Source organism: Populus euphratica, unplaced genomic scaffold (assembly GCF_000495115.2).
Source record: "Populus euphratica unplaced genomic scaffold, PopEup_1.0 scaffold192.1, whole genome shotgun sequence".
Taxonomy (NCBI): Eukaryota; Viridiplantae; Streptophyta; class Magnoliopsida; order Malpighiales; family Salicaceae; genus Populus; species Populus euphratica.
Window position 1 is genome coordinate 139,948 of NW_011500073.1, and position 19,770 is coordinate 159,717.

The 19,770-nt window shown below is 29.0% G+C and overlaps 2 protein-coding genes across 4 annotated transcripts in view; both read left to right on the forward strand.

The window, feature by feature from the left end:
• Positions 1–2,182: 2,182 nt before the first annotated feature.
• LOC105108540 (protein SRG1-like) lies at positions 2,183–11,927 on the forward strand. Of its 3 annotated transcripts, none has more exons than XR_839075.1 (5): positions 2,183–2,277; positions 2,315–2,819; positions 2,948–3,272; positions 3,401–3,798; positions 11,451–11,927. XR_839075.1 is itself a non-coding variant. In XM_011002876.1 (4 exons), the coding sequence occupies exons 2-4, from the start codon at positions 2,341–2,343 to the stop codon at positions 3,701–3,703; spliced, it is 1,107 nt and encodes a 368-aa protein (XP_011001178.1). In that variant the 5' UTR covers positions 2,183–2,277; positions 2,315–2,340; the 3' UTR covers positions 3,704–3,819. The 3 variants fall into 3 exon arrangements, 1 of the variants encoding a protein (XP_011001178.1); XR_839076.1 differs by having other exon boundaries at positions 11,482–11,926; XM_011002876.1 differs by lacking the exon at positions 11,451–11,927 and having other exon boundaries at positions 3,401–3,819.
• Positions 11,928–18,053: 6,126 nt separating this feature from the next.
• The window catches only part of POK2 (phragmoplast orienting kinesin 2), a 14,543-nt gene continuing 12,826 nt past the window's right edge, over positions 18,054–19,770 (forward strand). Inside the window, exons 1-4 of the mRNA XM_011002881.1 lie at positions 18,054–18,189; positions 18,288–18,909; positions 19,237–19,392; positions 19,483–19,566. Of these exons, the coding sequence (XP_011001183.1) occupies positions 18,289–18,909; positions 19,237–19,392; positions 19,483–19,566 (861 nt within the window). The 5' untranslated portion in view covers positions 18,054–18,189; position 18,288. The remainder of the gene's footprint in view (positions 18,190–18,287; positions 18,910–19,236; positions 19,393–19,482; positions 19,567–19,770) is intronic.

The window sequence follows — 19,770 nt, forward strand, 5'->3', positions numbered from 1 at the left end:
TTGTTTGGGTCCAGTAGCAGGACCAAGGCTAATAGGTCTTGGGCTAAACAAGAGAGTTGGGTCCTGACAGGGAACTCAATTTACTTACCTTAGGTCTTGACGCCAAATCTAATTAGTTTAGGTCCGCATGTAGACCTAATGCTAATGAGTCAGGTGTTAAGACCCAATTCTTTTGGATGCTCAGCCATGACTCAATTCTTTTTTTGTCCTGCGGCAATACCCAAGTCTAATAAGTTTTGTGTTAGGACCCGATTTTCTTAAATCTTTAATTTTAATGATATTTTTAATGAAAATAAAAGATGAGCCTACGACGTAGCGTCAATCACCTTAGTAATCAAATTATAACAACTCAACCCATCACTTTATAATCAATTAATCCACCACAAAATAATAAGTTCATCAATTAATCTCTAAAAATACAACTTCAAACCCTAAACTTTAACAAATTTAAAATCAAAGCTAAAAACCACAATTATACTCGTTCAAATTTATATCTTACCTTAACCACTTAATTTATTCAATTCTCTTCCCTTTCATTTTCTCTCTCTCTCTCTCTCTCTCTCTCTCTCTCTCTCCCCACACACACACTAACTGACACACACACTAAAACATCCCTCTCATTTATACATAAAACCTACTCTTTCAAGGGCATTATTGCCATTTCCTCTTAAATTTTCTTCTTATTTCACAACATTACATATCAGACCTGGTAGTTAACTTTGGATAGTTTTGATTGTTTGTTGTTAGTTCAGAGCATCTATTCCAGGTATTCTTCTGATGAATGCTGCTGTAGGTATGAGGTTATAAGAAGTTTCATAACTTGAAAAGCATGCGTTGAAGTCTATGCAAATGAAGATGTTAGATGCCTTAATCACACACAAACAGGTGTTTTACTATCTTCGGTGACTCGTATATAAGTGGAGGCCACTGCCATTGCACTGGACAGGTGCGACTGGAAGGATGTAGGCTTTTTGATTCGCTGGGGGAGAAGGGGTGTATTCTTTAGACTACGCTTTATATTGATTATGTCAAATTCAAGCAACACAGAGCTGTGTTGAACTTTAATTTATAAAAACAATATTTAATTTAAGATAATATTTTTAATATATTCAAAACTACATAATATTATTTTATTTAACCAGTTTCATATGTATTTTTATTTTTATTATTTTTTATTAATTTTAATAAATAAATTTGATAGGTATAAATAGATAAAAATATTATTTTACGGGATCAAATATCTTGATTTACATCATTCTCTTAATTTTTCTAATTTCTCTTTTAGTTCTTTTAATTTATATACATAGATAATTATTAATCTTATATGATTAGATGTTTCTATAAAAATTTTAATTTTCACTTTTAATTTTTTATATTAAAAATTATAATTATAATAAAATAAAAATAAAATAACTAGTGATGTATATATATATATCAAGGGTGTATTTAGAAATACGGTGCATACCACGTTTCCAAAAATTTTAAATTTTTTTGTTTAAAATAAAAATTTTATTTTTATATAGTTTTTATATGTTAATATTAAAAATAATTTTAAAAAATAAAATAATTTTATTTTAATATATTTTTAAATAAAAAAATTAAATCATTATCTTATCACAAACTTAAATAAAGCCGAAGTCCCAAACATAGCAGGATACGCTTTGTCAGGATAGTCGACAAGTAAACGATCCAAAGTCAAAATATTTTTTGACTGCCTAATTATTCTGAATGGCAAAGAAACAAAAGTTCTCGAGCCCAGCTCAAGTCAGTCCCCTACACTAGAGTAGAGACATGGTTTATAAAACCTGACTCAGCCCAGCCTGTCGGCTTAATTTGTAACTGGTTAAGTTTTATGTAGATTGAGGCTTTTTCACTTAAAAAAATGATGTATTATTTTTTAAAATAAAAATCCAAAATAATTGTTTTAATAAAAAATTAAATTAATCCATCATTTTAAAACAAATTTTAGATCATAATCACAATTTGTGTATTCCTGTATATCTATATATATATGTTTGTCTTTTGGTGGGTTAAAGAAAAGAAAATATTGATTTACTGTCGCGGTATTCATAAAAAAATGTCTACATTCGATGTATCTAAATTAGAGAAAATGTAAAGCATCTTCAACTAGCATGAACCAAGTTTAGAAACGTTGTGTAAAAGAAAATTGTCAGCACAAACGTCACATAATCTGTCTGCATCTACTTTACCCCATCCGAAGAACACCGCAGGGTCTGTCTAGGTTCACTTTGTATTAAACCAGTTCTCGAAGCATAAATAAGACCATACCCCACAACCCTTTTGCTAACAAAAAATTATTCGAGAGAGAGAGAGATCATCATGGGAGAGGTTGATCCAGCCTTCATTCAAGACCTTGAGCACAGGCCAAAGCTTGAGATCATCAAAGCAGAAGGAATACCCTTAATTGATTTATCCATAATTAATTCTCCTAACACCAACTTGGATAACTCTCAAGCGCTTGATGGTCTGGTGAAGGAGATAGGGAATGCATGCAAGAACTTGGGGTTCTTTCAAGTGATCAATCATGGGGTGCCTCTTGATAAGCGACAAAAGATTGAGAATGCATCAAGAAAATTTTTCGGTCAGCCATTAGAGGAGAAAAGGAAGGTTAGGAGAGACGAGCAGAAGGTGTTGGGTTATTATGACACCGAGCATACCAAAAATGTTAGGGACTGGAAAGAAGTGTTTGATTTTGCTGTGAAGACTCCAACCATTGTGCCATCCTCGTATGAGACTGATGACAGGGAAGTTACCGAATGGTTTAATGATCAGTGGCCCGAGTATCCCCTTGAACTAAGGTAACTGTACTTTTTAAAAAAAATAAAAACTTTTGCACAGTTTGGACGCCTCGTGAATGTTTTAGTTCCAATCTACAAGTTCTTTGATAATATAAGATTATGAATGTTTCTTTTTGTCTTGCATGCAGGGAGGCCTTGGAAGAATATGCTAAAGACATGGAAAAACTAGCCTTCAAGTTGTTGGGGCTCGTTGCCCTGAGTCTAGGCTTACCAGAGAATAGGTTCCATGGATTCTTTGAAGACCAAACCAGCTTCATTAGACTCAATCATTATCCCCCTTGCCCTGTTCCACAACTAGCTCTTGGCGTTGGTCGACACAAGGACGCTGGAGCCTTGACCATCCTCGCTGAAGATGATGTTGGGGGACTAGAAGTCAGAAAAAAAGACGGGGAATGGATTCGAGTTGAGCCAACCCCTGATGCCTTTATCATCAATATTGGTGACATTATCCAGGTACCATTACCAAAATCACAGTACGATAAGATGATTTAGCAATCAACACTAATCAATTATCTGGCAGGCTTGTTTCTGAGATTTGCATTTGCCGAAGCCACTTGGTAGAATCTTTACTTCTTGTGTAGGTTTGGAGCAATGATGCTTATGAGAGTGTGGAACATAGAGTTATGGTGAACTCTGAGAGGGAAAGGTTTTCCATTCCGTTTTTCTTCAACCCGGCACACTACACTGATGTGAAGCCCCTGGAGGAGCTGACAAATGAGCAAAACCCTGTCAGATACAAGCCATACAACTGGGGAAAGTTTTTTGTCACGAGAAAGCGCAGCAATTTCAAGAAGCTTGATGTAGAGAACATCCAAATTTATCACTTCAGGATACTAGAGTCCGAGTTAGCTGATAAGCTAGAGGGAGCACTGTCCATCAAGTAACAAGAAATGAATCACTACCTTCTACAGAAAAAAGTCTCTTCTATGAGATTCAGCAGTATCATGTATAAAAATAATGGGATTTGGTATGAATAAAGGTACAATATTGCGTTATTTTTGTTGATGTGGATTGATTCTATTCATGATTATGAAAGAGAAGAAGATATACAAGTGAGCAAGCCTTGTCATCGCTCGTACAAGTGAGCAAGCCTGTTTTCAGCATTTTTTTGAAAAAAAGAAAAACAACGGTTGAAAAGAATAAAAATTCTTCGTAAAAAAAGGAAGCATTTCTCCCGAAAGGTGTACAGTTTCAGTTTAGTCTATAAATTTCTGATTTTTTGATTTGTCACAACTGGTGAATTTTTATTAAAGAGAAAATCCTTAATCCAAAAAAAAATGAATAATAAGTTTCTTTAGTGAGCCAAATGTAATAATAATAATAATAATAATAATAATAAAGACTAGACTAAAAAATAAAAATTGTAAAAAGAAAAAAAAAAGAGGAACATAATGTTGTTTAAAAATAAATAAAATTCTTAGACTCAGTTGGTTTTTGTTGTTGCTGAATACTAACCACAATTGCAAAAAGAGTGCACCGACACCATTAAATCGTTGATTTTCTATTGTCCAAGATAATCTTGTCATTGCTTCACTTGTTTCCTCTATCGTCCATCTTCTTGCCTCTCTCTTCAACGTGCTTTTCCTTTCTCTTCATTGTTCTTGCCGTTGATTCAACATCTTCACCTCCCAAATCTTCATTATCTTACCGATTATGTTTCCAATTGTAAGATCTTATAGTCAAATTCTTGTTTGTCAACAAATCATTGAAACACTCAAAAGATTACCCATCTCCAACCCAAATCCTCATCCTAAACTCAAACTATACACCAAATTTGATTTCGTGTTCTGTTCTTCTCGGGGTTCCATATTTCTTCATATCAATTACATCATTGACAACACGATGTAATTGACACCATCTTCAAACTAATTTTTTAAAAAGAATATTTCAAAAATTTCATGTAATTAAATTTTTCAATTTCATCAAAAATCATTCCCTTCTTCTTTCTTTTTATAAATTTATGCTTTTTGTTTTGTTTCAAAGCTATAAATCTAACATCTTTTATTTAAAGCATAAAAAATTCTATGGATTGGTTACAAATGTTGCTTTTAGTTTCACATTAATTGACATTTGTAGTGGTGTTGAAATCCATTTTCTTAATTATTACATAACATTGTCTATGCTAGGAAAGAAACTATGAATAATCAATTTCTAAATTGAAACTAACAAACTGGCCTATATACAAATACACTTCCCAAAAACTATTTCTAAACTTGGAAGATTTCTTGTAATTTATTATGACACCCATGGTGTAGATTTATTTTGTTTCTAATATTATGATTAGTGTGTGAGCATGTTAATTTATGCGGGATAAATTTAACATCCCCATGAAGTACTTCACTTAATTTTTTCCTTTACGATTTAGTTTTTTTTTCTTGTAACTCACCTTTCTAAACTTAAATGAGTTTCTTTTAATTGTTGTTTTTAGAAACTTGGTTGATCCATATGCGAATTTCACTTGCATTAAGTGCTATAAAATCAATTTATTTAGTATTATTGTTAAATTTGTATCATCAACTGCATCAAACACCTTTTCTTGTCAAGTAGCTATTAGGAATTGTTGCTTTCAAAAACCAAGACTGTTGTTGCATTCACACAAATTCATGTTTTCTCATCATCTTTTTGTTATATTGCATCTAGAAAATTAACTTATTAATTATATATTTGAAGAAACACTATAATTGAGAACATAAAAAATTCTCAATCACAAGATAAGGCATGTTAGAATAGGGAGATGTTGAACAAATTTTGTGACATTTGTCAAAGCATTTGAGAGAGGTGTGCGACCAAACACATATTTTAACAAAGCTAGATGAAAATATATTATCAATTGCTTTAAAAAGTAGACCAATCATACACTAATGAAAGCACAATTGAAGAATAAGAGGGATGGAATAAAAAAAAATTGGAGAATATGAAAAAAGTTGATTTTCAAAAAATGAGTAGGTCGGAGTTTAAACTTGGAGCAATTTCAGCCACTAACGAGAGATGGAAATCTAAAATCAAAGTGTGTTTTTGTTTAAGCATGTGTACAATTACTATAAAATACTTTATGGTTTATTGTTATGTTTGTTATAATTCATTTGTATCATTATTTTTTCTTGTAGGAAATACGAAAAGCTTGAAAATTTAGGCATTCCTGTATTAAGCCCACGTTGTGTTGTAAATATAATATTATATTTATAAACATTGTGGCTACAAGTCAATATACTTGGGCTCCATTACAAGGTTTGAATTCTAATGATGATGGTTTAGGTGAAGGGATAAGGAATGCTATTAATGAGTATTTAAATTTAAAGAAAGGTAGTGGTGATTTAGAGAATGATACTTTATCAAATTTTATAGAGGATATCAATAATATAGTTGCTAATGTTAACTTTGCCAATAATAGTAGCAATCCTAGTAATAGTAGTAACAAGAGAAAAAAGCTTCAACAATGTATAAAAAGAAGTGTTAAAAAAAAAGTTCAAGAATAGGAGAGCAATTTTTTTTCATGTTTAGATCAATTAGTTGATAATGTCCATGCTAGGAGTGAATGCACATCTAGTATTTGAGATAAAAAATAATGTAGCATAGAAAACATCATGAAAGAGTTTCACTCCATTGAGAATATGGTTTTCAAAAGTGAGCTTTGCCTATGAGTTTTTTATTGTTAGAAGCATGAGGAAAATGTGGGAAGCAATTGAATATAAGAAAAGAAAATTTTCAATAACTAAAATTAATATTCAAGAGGAGCTCAAACCTTAAACCATGATGTAAGGGTCAATCTAATTAATCTACTTTACATCTAAATTGCATGTTGAGTATTGTTCTAATAAATTTATCTTTAAAGCATTTCTAAAAATTTGATATTGAAAATGATTCGTGTGTTTTTAGGTATTCTTTGAATTTGATATTTCAAGTCTTAGATAGGTTATTACAATTTCATTTCATGATATACAATGATTTATTCATTAGAAGTTAACTACTTCATGAACATAATATTAATATCATAATTATCATGAACATACTTTAGTGCTATGTGTTTTACATTATAAGAGATAAATTTTGTTGCTATATATTGATATGGATGTCACTATTACTGCTGAAATGTTGTTGTCCCTTAATCTATAAATTAATTGGTTACTGCTGACTAAGTAATTTTATTGAAATTTTGTATATATCAAATTTGGTCCTTATTTTTTTTATTATTACTTATTTTATTTGAAATAATTTATGAAATATTAATTATTATTATTTTAATTTTTTCATCTTTTATTTTTTTATTTTTAAAATTTGATCTCTATTACTTTGATTATTATTTATTTTATTTGAGATAATTTATAAAATTATATTTTTTTTAATTTCATTCTCATTCAACTTTTTAATTTGTAAGAATTGTTCCACATTATTTTAATAAATTTGAGAAAAATAAAGCATTAATAAGTTATTTTCCAACTCATTTTCCATGACATAACCAAACACTGGAAGGTGTTTTCCAACTTATTTTCCATTACACTGTCAAACATTAGAAAATAATTTACTTTCCTGGAATTTACTTTTTAAAAGAAAACTAATTTTCAACAAACAAATGGGGCCTTAGATTTTGAAAAAAAAAGGAGGTGAAGAATCTGGTAGAACATGTCTATTTTTCCTTACAAAACACAAGTTTAAATTGTTGTCCCATCAATAACACTACATAATTATATTAGAGGAAAGTCAATTTAAGATATTACATTTAATGAGTTTGATCGTCATCCTGATTTTATCTCTAATGATATTTTAATTGATATAATTCCACAATCAGAAACATATAAGCACTAGAGAGTTTCCCATATGAATTTTGTTTGTAATGACATTGCAGCAAATTTTATAAGATAATAATATTTTTTATTTAAAAAAAAATTCTTTTTATACAAATTATTATTTCTACTATTTGTTATTTTTTTTATTTAAAAAACGAGAAATAAATTTGTGTCCTTTTTAGTTATTTTATATACAAAATTAATTCCAACTAAAATTTTAACCAAATATATTATGACATGCTTTTGATCAAAAAAATTCAAACCATAATTTTAGTCAAATGCACATTTTATTAAAACTAACCACCGATAAAAATTAATTTTTTAAAATTAGTTTTTTAAATTATTACCATAAACATTACCACCAAAAAAAATACACTTATACACACTTATAGGAAAGGCTATAAGCAACAGGAAAGTTAGAATTCAAGAAAATAATAAATAAGTATGAAAAAGTTTATAGAGACTGGATGCGAAATAAATATTTTAAATTAGTATAAATATGTAGTTACTCTCTGACAGTAACAACCCCAAGCCCCATACAAAATTAGTTAAAAAAATTTCACAAAACACTCCCCTAAATAAAAAGAAGTTGGCTTTATTTAAAAAAAAAAACGTCCATACACTTTCCTTCCCACCAATCCACACAGGCTCTTCAGCAAGCACCACATAAATAGATAAATAAGCACAAAAACCCTCTCTCTCTCTACAAGACCAAAAAATCTCTCTCTCCTTAAAACACAAAAAAAAAAGGCTACCGTATTTTATACATGCTAAGCGTCTGTTTGTTTTCACCTGCTTCCATGTTTGCAGTGTAAAACACACAGTTAAACATTTAATAATATATTAAATTACATTTTATATTATAAAATCTGTTAAAAAATTAAATTTAAAATATAATTTTTATAAAATTATTTTTACATGTTTTTTAAATAAATTTTATAAAACTTTATTTGTTTTTGCATTTCAAAAATATTTTTTAAAATTTAAATTTTTTTATTTTTTAGTTTAAATTAATATTTTTTTTATTTTTAGATTTTGATATTAAAAATAATTTTTTAAAAAATAAAAAAATTATTTTGATATATTTTCAAGTAAATAATATTTTTAAAAAATAATTATAACCAAATATTTTTTATATATTTTTTATTGCATATAAATTTTAATTATAATTTTTACTAAATACATTTCTAAATATAACTAAACATGTTTAATCATATTTTTTTTAAATTTAACTTTTCTTAAACCATAATGATAACATCTATCCTAAAAAACAAACGCAATCTACGTCGCCCACCACCAAGATACAAGATACAAAACATCATGGAAGTCATAAATACAAGAGGAAGGAAAGCAAGACTACAAAAAGAAAGAAGAAATCTGAAACTTCCAACCGTTAAATCTCTCATCTCCAGTGATGGTGTGCTACACCGCCAGTGCCAGTGGAGAGAAGAACATCGGTGCACCTGTATAGGCTGCCACGCGCCTCTAATCCTCGTCGACACGTGGGAATACACACCAACAACTTCGACGGTCCTCTCACCTGTGCTACAGACGTATCGCCTTTGTCGTCACCAACTTCCAGCAGCATCGTGAACGTCCTCTGAAGCTGTCAGCCACCAGCAACTTTTGTGCTCATTTCATCCACCATTAAAGGTTGAGTTCTTATGTAGCTTATTCTTTGAATTTATGTTTTTTTACTTTAAGTTGAATCGTATAACTTAGATTTTTGAATTACATGTCGATTACTTGATTTTGCGATGGATTGTGAGCTTATTCTTTAAGTGGTGTGACCTTATTCTTTGAATGGTGTTTGTGTTTAAACATTTAAACTTTGATTCATGAATTATATTTGGATTTAGGTTGGGTTATTGAATTAACAAATGATTTGAATGTTGTTTTGAAATTTTTAGTGTTGGTTGATTATTGGATTAGAACATTTGACAAGAATATGATTTATTAAGCTTGATTCAATCATTAGTGTTTAGTAAAAGAGATATTATGTGATTATTGTGGTTGATTTTATGAAGTTTTCATAGATAAAATTTTAAATTAATTGATGTTTGTTGAAATTAGTAAAAAATAATTATGTGAAATTTTTTATTATTGTAACTATTATTTCTTTATATTAGAGTTGGTGATGCATGGAAAAAATAAAAAATTCAATTTTTTATTTTATAATTTATAAAAATTTAAAGTTTACATCTAGCATTTTAATTATTAAGAACTTTAATTAATTTTTAAAATTTAATAATTAGTTATGTATAAAAAAAAACACTATAACTTCTACTACATCTTAATAAGATTTTGTTGTCTTTTATTATTCATCAATTTATCTTTTAGTTAAAGTAAATCTATCTTAATAAAGTAAATTATAACTTCATGAGTCAAGCCTAATGATTGTAAAGTCAAATAAAATTTTATTATTTTTTAATACTAGAAGTACATATTAAATATAATTTTATAATCCTTCACATTAAAAATAAACAAATTTTTATTTTAGTATTTTTAAAATTTAGATTATGAGCTTAATAAACTTGTTACTAAGTCTATAATACATAAAAAATATAAAAAATATTTTTTTGTTTTTTTATATTTTCTAAAAAATACTAAATCATGCAATATATATTTTTTTTATTTTTTCTCTCTATTTCATTTTTTTTTTTGTATTGTATTTTTTTGGTTAAAAATGCAAATATATATTTTTTTTTGGAGAAACTTGCTTGTATGCAATTTAGTACATAAATATATATATTTTTATCTTTTTTTTAAAATAAATATTTTTTTTTATTTTTTTAACAAGTTTATTTACTATTGAAAAAGTATTTTACATATAAATTTACAATATCAAAAATTAAATATAAAAAGATAAAATGGTATAAAAAATAAAAATTAATTACAAAATAGTCCTTTAAAAATCTCAAAATTAATTAAAATTAAACTGGAACATGTTTGAAAAAACACTAAAAAAAATAAAAATTTAGGGACCTAAAAATAAAAAAATTTCTTAGGCAAATTTCAGCTTTGTCAGGTCTTAAGCCTTAAAGCGCCAGTCCAGTTATGTGAACTGGGCTTCCCAGGCTAGTTCAAAGTGTGGGTCTTGTCCAAAGAAAATTGTATGGGCTTTTAGAAAAGTTAAAACAGGCCTTGGTGGAAGAAAAGCCGACAGGCTAGAGAAACAAAACAGCCAGCCTTTTTTTAAAAGGGGCTTGGAATGCCTAAACCAAAAACAAAAAACCAAATTTATATTTAGGAGATCAAAATGAGTTGTGTGTAATTAAAATCCATCAGAAACAAAAGGACGTTTAGGTTAAAAAGAACACGAAGAAACCATTTCACATAGCCATACCACATTCACGCTTAAAAAAGGAGACAACCCGTGACCATGCCAAGCCTAACAACACACGCTTTACAAAGACTGCGTAATAACTTCATTTCACACAAAAGGAAACGTGGGGGCCTGCAGTTATACTATAGTTCTCGTCAACACAATTAACCTCGATCCATAACCTAAGTATAATGAAAAGAGGCTTCTGGTAGCCCTATAAATCCTATGCCCTAAAGCAACACCCAGTCTATATCCGTTGTCTAGCAAAACAGACATCAAGATTTCAAGTTATACCAAAGGAATGCACAATGCTTTATCGAGTTTCCAGGTCTTTACAAGGACACCATGTTTAAAAACAAAGGACCTTACTAACGTACAGTGTCTAAAACAACAAGAGAACATTTAACCACAAAGAAAGGAAAGATTCAGAGGGAATACCTGTTACAATGGGACCAATCTGGCTTCTTATTCGAAAAGCTTCTTAACACTTTACTTTGATGCTCTTTTCTTTTGCTTTCGCAGGTCCTGATAAACCCCCCTTTTTACATTGTAGAAACAACGACGATTTGCTGATTCTTGCCTTCCAAAGAGAGCTGGGCGTCTTCCTCCTCTCAAGATGGTGACTTGGAAAGCTTCAAATAATTCACAGGCTTGAAACCGAAGCAATAAGGTAAAAAAAAGATGGAGGCAGTCTGGGTTTGGTTCCTTGATTTTTTAAGTGGCCGGACTTTGTCGTAACGGCATGAGGGTTAGGCCTTCCATATATGAGATGAAGATTTGTGGGTTTTCTAGAGTGGAAGATATGGAGGCTTGAGAGGGCAATAGAAGGCCTATTTTTTTTTAGTTTGTATCATGGTAATGATTCTCTCCTCTCCCAGTTGTTTCAGAACCTCTCCTTTTATAGGCAACAATGGAGGATTCTAGACTTTCTTTGTTGGCAACACCATAGTATTTGATCTCCATAGCCCTCCTCTGCAGCCGTTGGTTGGGATTTTGTTGCTTTTGGCTTAGATGTCAAGCTAGTATAGCAGTGTACCATCCTTGTCTCTTGTGTTTGTAGGGATTTTGGCTCCGAGCAAGAGCAAGGTTGTCATAGACCTTTTTTTAACATGAAATTGAAAATATAATATAAACTTGGGTTATAAATTTAAATTATAAAATTATATGTAATTTTTTAATTAATTATATATTTACAATTTCAATTAAAAAATTAAATTATATTAAAATTAATAAAGAGAGTCAACAAGATTATAATCAATGAATAATCTAAAAAATAAAAATAAAAATAAATTGCATGTATCAATAAATTAATGACATGGAAAAATAAAAAAATATTAGAACAAAACTTTTCAATATAATGGAATCACTTAATGGTAGGAAATACATATGAACTGACTGACAACTTGGTTGTTTTCATTACAAGAAGTCCTAATGAATCCCTTTTAGATTGTAAGTTAATGAGTCTAAACTATTAATTAACTAACATAAATTTAATAATGAAATAAATTTCTAAACATTGTCTAATACGCTAGCAAAAATCTAAATTAAAAATAATCATTCATAAATAAATAAATAAAATAGAATAATAAAAATAAATTTTTCATGTTAAAATTCATTCATATAGCACGAATCTCTAATTTCATATATTCTTAACAGATATGAGTTCTAATTTCAAACATGTCGTTCTCTCTTGTTTGGATGAATTATTGAGCTTATGATATATGATTAGAAAGCTTGAGATATCTAGTTTCTATCTCAACTTTAATCGCATCACAATTTCACTAGTAGCTTCAAATATGTCAAAAACAGTACACGAATATCTAGTTTGATAGATTTGACAAATTTCATTTATTAACTTTGATCCTCTGAAATATTATGTTTCTCAACTTCATTTGACTTGAAAATATACCACAATATATTTTTATATGTCTATTATTTTCCTATAAAATCTTAACTCTATCCAATATACAGTTTGAAAGATATGTTCAATCTTACAAAATTGATTACCAGATATTTTAATGCTAAATTTGAATTTAATTTAGTTCATATTATAAATTTAATAAACTCGTAAAATTAGATTAATTTTATTAATTTTGCATGAGTTAAATTTTATTTTATTTATATTTAAGTTTTTAGTTTGATTTTGTAATTTAGATATATATTGACTAGTAAAATAATATAATTTTATGAATTAACTCATGATTTTAACGATAATAGCTTAGATGATGAAAGACTCGAATGATGAAAGACGAGGGTGGCAATGAGGTGGTTTTAAGCAATACATGATTGTTAGGTTTTTATGTTCAAAGAACATACAAGGGAGGATTTTGTTCTAATGTGAGAGAGGCTTTGGAGCTAAGAAAAAGAAAAGGGCATAAAATCATAGGATTTAGGAGAGGAGAAACTAAGTCATTAAATTTAAGAAGTTGGTATGATTTTGGCTCAAGAATAAAGAAAAGTTTGAATATAAAAAGATAAGGATGGACTAGATGTTTGGAGATGTGGGATTTTTGTTGTTGCTCTCTAGCTGAATAGGTGGAGGTGGACGATTATTCATAGTGCAATTAAAAATAACATTGGTTCTGATTTCACTTCTTCTTCTTTTTTTTATCAATTTTCAACAAAGCTATATCATGTCATTTCATTTAAATAAAAATGTCATTATTTAGCTATCCCAAATCTAATTAGGATTTAAACATTCTTATTTCCATTCTAGATCTTAATCATTTGAAACATTGTGATTAACCCCTTTAATTAAACATAATTCTTGAGAATCTTCTCAATTTCACTCCTAATTATCTCTAATTGAAACCTCAATTTCTAGTGCCCATTACAAAATGGGTTTTGGTTTTGATACTCTTCAATTTCATCCTTAATTAGCATTTTAAACTTCTAGTTTTTTTAATTAAACTCTTGATTACATTAATTAAGTCAATCTCAAGTTTAATTAAGCTCGTAAACTTATTAATTCTTTCTATATGGCTAAATTGACTTTCAAACTTGATTTTTCTTTCAATTAAGCTCATGATCAAGCTAATTAAACTTTTAAAGTTTAATTAGATCCTTGATTTTTTAATTATCACAAATTCACTTGAATTAGGTTTCCAAACTTAATTTTCACTCAATTAGGTTCTTAATTAAGTCAATTAAACATTAAATTTTTTAATTAAATCCTTAAACTTAATTTGATTCTTTTAATTTTAGCCAAATTGACTTTCAAACTTGATTTTTATTCCAATAAAGTATTTAATTAAATCAATTAAACTTAATAAAATTTTAATTAAGTCCTTTAACTGAATTAGTTCTTTTAGTTTTAGCCAAATCAACCTAAGCTTAATTTTGCTTTCATTAATGCTATCAGAAGGAAATGATGTTTCAATCCCTCAATTAAAATAACATGACAAAGTTCAAATGTTATATATACCTCCCGAACCACTTATGTAAAAGGTTCATCTTTTCCATACTCTTTAAGTATTCATATTATTATTTTCAAAATATTTATCGTACATGACTAAAAATAAACACTTTTATTCTTTGAATTTAAAGCTCATTTTTTTATTTATTGCAATTTCTTGTTAAAAATAATTGATTTTATCATCACAAAATCCCTAAATCCCATCAAAAGGAACTGTATTATAGGTGTTAGGTCTTTTATTACCGATAATCAACTTCTTAAACTCTAGATAAAGAAATATTGACATGAATGTGTAATCACTCTCTATGGAAACACTAAAAATTATTCTTGAGCATATTAGATTTTGAAACAACATCAATTATTATTTTAATTTTCATAAAAATATATAGCATCATGGTTGAGAATTATAAACAAGATAATCAATTTTACCAAAAAAAAGATGGCCGATAAAAAATTTGCAGAAAAAAATCTTATTTTATTGATTTTTAATTTGTAATGAATATGCAAATTGATATTTATGTCATGTTATGCAATCAATTTACAAAGTTACATTTTTCCTGGGGCTCACAATTTTCTACTTGTTTCATTTTCATTGGCGCGTGTTATGGTTGAATATAGGAAAAAGGCAACTTAGTCTAGTAGACACTCATTTTATCCTTGGCTCAAAGACCTATTATTAATATCGTATCAGATCAACCTAAAAAGAAAAATATCAAATGACTTTAACTTTTCAAACTTGTAACTCATATCATTAGATCATAAGTGCTATAAATGAAAAAAAATATGAAGTTTAATCTTTATCAAATCAAATGTTAAAAGATGAAAAAAAAATCAATTACACAATAGGATTTAAGAAAACTTTTAAATTAAAATAATGATGATGAATATATGATGAATATATATATGTTAAATGGCAAACAAAAATTTTAAATTGCAGGGTTAAAATGAATTGAAAAATAACTTAAAAAAAAACAAAACCAAAGAGTAAAGGTTAAATTTAAAAAAAAAAAAATAACATAAACTTTGATTGACTGATGAAATTAAAAATCAATAAAATTTTAATAAAAAAAGCTAAAGAAATAAATTAAAAATCATAAGAATAAGGACCAAAATGAAATATATAAGAAATTATAATTGAATGACTAAATTGAAAATAAACAAAACTTTGATAAAAGAAATAAGAAAAAAGAATAATTAAAAAAAGAATGATTGGAATAAAAAAACAAATAGCTTTGATGAAATTAAAAGCCAATAAAACTTTAACAAAAGGACCATTGAATTACATTTAAAATTAAAAAATAAGGACCAAAATGAAAAACATGAGAAATTGTAGTTGAAGAACTAAATCAAAAACAAATAAAACTTTAATAAAAAAAATAGGTGTAAAATAAAAAATCAAAAGAATGAGAATTGAAATTAAAAAAGAAAAAACAAAGAGAACAATCATGCACTTTATTTGACAAGAAAAAAAAAAGAGAAAAAAATAACCACTAATAATAATCTGATCACCATATGTCATTATGTGCCATACCACGAGGAAGAGAACATGATAACACTTTCAAAGATATGATGAAATGTCATGTTTGGGCATCGGGTGGTGTGGTATATGTTGTTTTAATAGTGTGAACGTGAATATCTCATTAGTGTGTAATGAATATGAACATCAACATTCTTCAATAAAAAATTAAAAAGTCAACTTGAAAATATAAAAACGCCGCTCATGACTCTAGTAATTACAAAAAAAATCATCATGTGAAATTACAAAAATATCTTTGAATGCAAACTTATATTTTGACTTTTCAATAGTTAATAACATATTTTAACTATATATGAAAAAGGGAAAAAACAAAAAATCCCTTGACCAACAACCTGATATTTTTTTGATCATGATATAAATAAGTATTTTTACTATTTTAAAACTCATGAAAAGTTAAAAAGTCCCCTTTGTTAGTAACTCTAGATTTTTTATTTTTTTTACTTTAAGGGTAAAAGTGTATGTTTTACTCTACAAAAAAATTTCAAAAAGATTAATACCCAAAACAATCTTTTAACCGCCATCGTACCGATGTAAAAGACCAAAGCAATCCCACTCTCAAGGTTTCTCGTTTGTTTTAATCATCCAAAAGCAAAAAAATTATCTTGTCGTTGCTATCCGTATTAAACTATGTTTAGCGCTACAATAAATATCCGATACCTTATATATTTTTTGTAACTTTTTCAAAGAATCCGGTTAATGGGTGTTCTTAAAACACTCAAGCCTGTTTGTTTTTGTATTTTGAAAGTGCTTTTGAAAAAAAATACATTTTTTAATTTTCTTCTTTGCTTCATATTCAATTTTTTGGTATTTTTATATTGTTTTGATGTGCTAATATTGAAAATAAATTTTAACAAATAAAAAAATATTATTTAAATTTATTTTTAAATAAAAAATACTTTAAAAAGTAATCAATATTATAATACCAAATTGATACAAAACTTTATCAAGTTTTTGGTGACAAAATAGCTCCATGATAAAAAAAAGCACGTCAATTTAAAATCCATTTGGTATTGTGGTTAGAGTTACTTTAATCCTAACAATAATTTATAGCTATTTGATTAAAAATTTGATGTGTTACTTAAAAGTAAGTCCTACTAAAAAATAAGTCATACCATATAAAAAATAAGGTCATACTATATATTTTGTTAAAGCTAAAAATTATTGCTTTTTATTATTTTCCCTAGCATTCCACAAAACAAATCCATTTAACCTATTTATGAAATAAAATCATTACTTAATTAACCTTTTGTTCTTATTTCTGTGTTTTGATTTTTCGATGCCTACATGTTGCCTTCTTTTTATGCTACGACTAGTTTTGCCTCATCTCCTCAAGCTCCCTAAAATACTAAACCAAAGTAGTTATTTGTTGACTCGGTATGATCCGGGTCAAGTTTGGATCAAATCCTAGTATTAGTTTTTTTATATATAAATATGTATTTATTTGTGTTTTTAGATTACTATAAAAAATTAGTTCATGGTCCGCAAGGTTCTTGATGTTATTTTGCTATATTTTTATGTATTAATAACTATATACCTATGTAATTTAATATTATAAAATAAATGTTTTTTGAATTGTTTAATTATAAACAACATTTTTAATAACATCTTTTAACTAAAATTTCAACTAAAATTTTAATTAAATATAAATTTTAATTCAATTAACAACAATTAAAAATATTTTTTTAAACCACAACCACGTAAAAACTACTGCAATGACAACAAACATACTGACCGAGAATTGTGAAGGGAGCTGGTACTAACGAGGAAGAATTATGGCTCAGTCAAGAGTTTCGAAGGATTTTCACCAATGGATGATCCAAAAAAATCCACCCAGTGAAGTGAAAGAGATACTGGGATTCGATCACGTGGCCATGATCATCACTTGCCAAAGCAACCTCCGAGCAGCTAGCCTCCTATGGAACAGCTCCCTAGATAGCCGTTGAAATTTGAAACACAGACACAATTATTGTAATGCCCTTTAACGATTCCCTTTGACCAAAACGCCCCTCCCATTTCAAATCCCAAAACCGCGATAACCCTCAATTTTCAAATTTCCATTCAATCTCCACCGTCCATCAACGTACCCCTACCACAGACAAAACCCCAGTTTAAACTCCACTTAAAAAACAATTCAATTCACTTCCAATTCAAATCCGGAGAGAGAGAGAGAGAGAGAGAGAGAGAGAGAGAGAGAGAGAGAGAGAGAGAGAGAGAGAGAGAGAGAGAGAGATGTTTGCTTGAGAATCAAATAATTCCAGTTTTGTTTATAATTTTAAGCTGAGTCGAAATCTACAGATTCTGTTTTTCAGGTAATTCAACTTAATCACTGCTACAACTGAGCTTTCTTGTTCTTTATAAATCTCTCCTAATCACTAACGATCTCTGAATTTCTCGATTTTGCTCTTAGGATGTTGAGAGATTTCAAGTTTCTTCGACGCAATGCGAAGAACAATGAAGAAATTGAGAATGTGCCTGTTAACCCTAGAGACTCGTTAGCGAGTCAATCAAGTACTGACTCAACTAGGCCACCGTTGAATACAATTCAGGACCCATCTCCCAACCCTAACCCTAGACATGATAAAACTCCAAACAAGCCCAAAGTTAGAAACTTTGAACCTCTCCGTACACCAGATAAGGTGTCCAAGTATCGATTCGGGTGGGCTCAGAGAAATGAGTCCGGTGGTAGTAGTGTGATAAGTAATGATTCGAGGGACGAGGTGAGGACTGATTTTAGGGATTTGAGCAAGGGAGGTGGTGGATTTGGGGCTTTAGGGCCTAATGTGACCCCAAGGGGGAATAAGAGGGCCAATTCAGAGAGTAATTCGACGCAAAGTACGCCCTCCAAGAGTGTTGTTTCAAAGCCGCCTGTGAATTCGGGGTTTAGGGGGAAAGGAGGGAGTTTTTCTGCATTGTATAGAGGTCTTCCGGTCTCTGGTGGTTTGGGGGGGACTACTGTTGTTAATAGTGTTGAAGTGCCTCATTTTGATCTTAAGGAGGATCCATCATTCTGGATGGAGCATAATGTACAGGTAGTTTGCGGGGTTCTTTTTTCAGGTTTAATTTTGAATAGTATTTAATTTGTCTTGGTGTGGTTTAATAGATAATTTTGTAAAAGAGTAATGAGATGATTCTTTTTTTATTGTTTTTTTGTGAACAATGAGAAACATTTCAAAATGGGTGTCAATCTGTAGAAAGGTTAGAATTTTGGCGTGTTTTAGTATTTGAAGAAGTTAATATTGAACAATGTTTCAAACGAATGAGTGCTTCTCTAGTAATGTTGATGCTAACGTTCTTTCTTGTTTGTTTTGCGGATGAGTGCTTTTCTAGTTGTGTTGATGCTTGATGAAATTATGTAGGTCCTTATACGTGTACGTCCTCTCAATAGCATGGAGAGGAGTATGCATGGTTACAACAGGTGCTTGAAGCAAGAAAGCGCTCAGAGCATCACTTGGATTGGTCAACCAGAAACTCGATTCACATTTGACCATGTAGCATGTGAAACAGTTGACCAGGTCTGGTTACATGGAAGAAAATAATTACTTTTACAATAAGCCATGCCTTTTATTTTGCAAGTAAACAATGTTTTAAACTTAAATTTGCAGGAAATGCTTTTCAGAATGGCTGGTCTTCCTATGATAGAGAATTGCTTGTCGGGTTACAATAGCTGTATGTTTGCCTATGGCCAGGTAATTTTGGGAGTGTATATTGCTTTTACAGATGGTTCTGCTTTGTGAAGTAGCTTCTACTAAGTTAAGCGTTCATGGTTTCATATAGGCATGGTATCATGGTTAATAAAGCTTGAATGCTATCCTATTTTCTGCTTCATTTGACTTATTGTCATCTTAGTGTAACTCATATAACCGGTACTCTTTTTTTTTTTTTTTTTGTTC